The sequence below is a fragment of the Rhea americana genome, unplaced genomic scaffold, assembly GCF_003343005.1.
Source record: "Rhea americana isolate MKP2758 unplaced genomic scaffold, rheAme1 scaffold_71, whole genome shotgun sequence".
Taxonomy (NCBI): Eukaryota; Metazoa; Chordata; class Aves; order Rheiformes; family Rheidae; genus Rhea; species Rhea americana.
The window spans coordinates 1,093,055-1,095,032 of record NW_028186879.1 but is presented as its reverse complement, the minus strand read 5'-3'; the positions used below and the strand labels follow the sequence as shown (position 1 = coordinate 1,095,032).

Below are 1,978 nucleotides of genomic sequence, written 5' to 3'. Positions count from 1 at the left end.
CGCCGGGCTGCGCCTGCTGCAGCTTCTTCTTGTTGATCTTCCTCTCCTTGGCCCGCCGGTTCTGGAACCAGATTTTCACCTGCCGGAAGGGAGAGCAGGGTTTCGGGGGGCTGCCCCACAAACGCCTTCCCTCCCCTTCGGGGCCGGGAAGGGATTCCCCTCGCTACCCCGCTCCTGCAAAGCGCCCCTCTGCCCCCCGAGGGTGCGCCCGGCCGGGGAGCGCGGCCGCCCCTCCGCGCCCCTCCGCGGAGCCCGGCAGCACGTGGCCGGCGCCGGGAGCCCCGCTCGAGGGACAGACCTGCCTCTCCGACAGCCCCAGGTTGGAGGCCAGCTCCGCTTTCCTCCTGATGGTGATGTAGCGGCTGTAGTGAAACTCCTTCTCCAGCTCCAGCCGCTGGTGGTCCGTGTACACCACGCGGTACTTGTCTTTCGTCCTGGTTTTAACTGCGGAGAAGAAAGGCAGGGTTAGAAAAGCAAACACAAAACCAAACGGATTGACCGCGTTTCTGCCCTCGCCCGAGCAGCCCTCTCCATGGTAGCTTTTCGCCGATGCAGGGTGCGGGGCGARCAGGATCAGTCCACCTCGTCTTCCTGCTCGCCTCTCCCTGCACAGGGCTTTATTGAGAACAGCAAACAGAGTGGAGAGTAGCAGTTAAACAGTTCCTCAGACCTTGGGGAAATATTGCAAAAACTGCAGGAATGTCATTTGTAATCACAAGACAAGAGCGGGCTGCCAACCCCGTCCTCCACAGCATTTCCATTTATTTTGCTTAGGACACCTTTATTTTGCGCGTTTTTTGTTGATCGTTTTTGCTTTGCCTTCCCTACCAAGGACAAACATCTACAAAGAGAAGGTAAGGGGAGGGTAAAGAAAAGAAGAAAASCCCTGCTTTGGGCATGGCGGATTTGACGGGGGATTCGTCTCTCAACGAGAACCAAGAACCTCGATGCTGAAAACCGGGAGCAGCTGGCGGGGGCCTCTCTGGGCCCAYGGGGTCTCGTCTCAGCCCAGCTCCGGCTCCAGCCCCGACGGGGMCGGGGCAGACCCCAGAGCACCTTTTCGGTGTCCCTGGAAGGGCGACATGCAATAGCAACACTCTCAAAAAAAAACCCAAATAAATAAATAAATAAATAAGATAAATACGAAGCCGAATGCAAGCGAATGCCCGTCCAGTATGCATTGCTGCATCAACTGACCTTCTTCTGATTGTTTCTTGTTTAACTGGTTATATCCCCGGCTCTCTCGTTCATCAGAGAGATCTGAGGAGTGGGGAGTTTCTGCCCCCTAGGTGCTTAATGGCTACCAGGCTGACTTTGTTCAGGTAAACTCTCTGCAAACCACAACAAAAGCACCCTGTAAAGATACAAGCCTGATCAGAGCAAACTCCCCAGAGCCACTGAATAGGGAACACAGTCCCAAACAATGCAGGACAAGGAGATCTTATCAAAGAAAAAACCCTTCTCAAAGCCTTAATGACAGCCACATTCTGTTTGAATTACCACTACTGAACAAATGGCGGCAGGCGCTTTCATCCCCCCAGCGCTGCACATTAACATAAACACTGGCTCCAAAGGCAGCATTTGAATGGAGACAAGGCACCAGTCACCTCAGTACAAGCCCAAACTGTGGGAACGCCACGGGCCGCTGTAGGAAGGGAGAGGGGTCCGGCAGAGCCCCGGCTCCGCCGCCGTCCCGGGGTCGCCCGGGGCTCCCGCGCCGCCGCGCTCCGCGGAGGCAGCGGATGGAAGAGGAATGTCAGAAGTCATTATTTACTGCGGAAGTCGCCACTTTTTTTTTTTTTTTTTGGTCACTAATAAATAAATAAATAAATAAATGCAAAGGCGGGGGGAAAGCAAAAAAGGAAAGGAGACAATAGCAGGGGAAGGTGTATATCAAAGCCGGGCACGCATCTCCGCGTCGCAGATGCCGGGGAAAATATAAAAGAGAGCCCGGCTGGTCTGCGGGGTATTAACATCA

General features: G+C 54.9%; 1 protein-coding gene across 1 annotated transcript in view; it reads right to left on the bottom strand.

Moving 5' to 3' along the window:
- CDX2 (caudal type homeobox 2) overlaps positions 1 to 1,978 on the bottom strand; it is a 26,948-nt gene that overhangs the window by 23,350 nt on the left and 1,620 nt on the right. Inside the window, exons 2-3 of the mRNA XM_085321791.1 lie at positions 299 to 444; positions 3 to 79 (exon numbers count right to left, since the gene is read on the bottom strand). Coding sequence (XP_085177917.1) covers positions 3 to 79; positions 299 to 444 — 223 coding nt within the window. The remainder of the gene's footprint in view (positions 1 to 2; positions 80 to 298; positions 445 to 1,978) is intronic.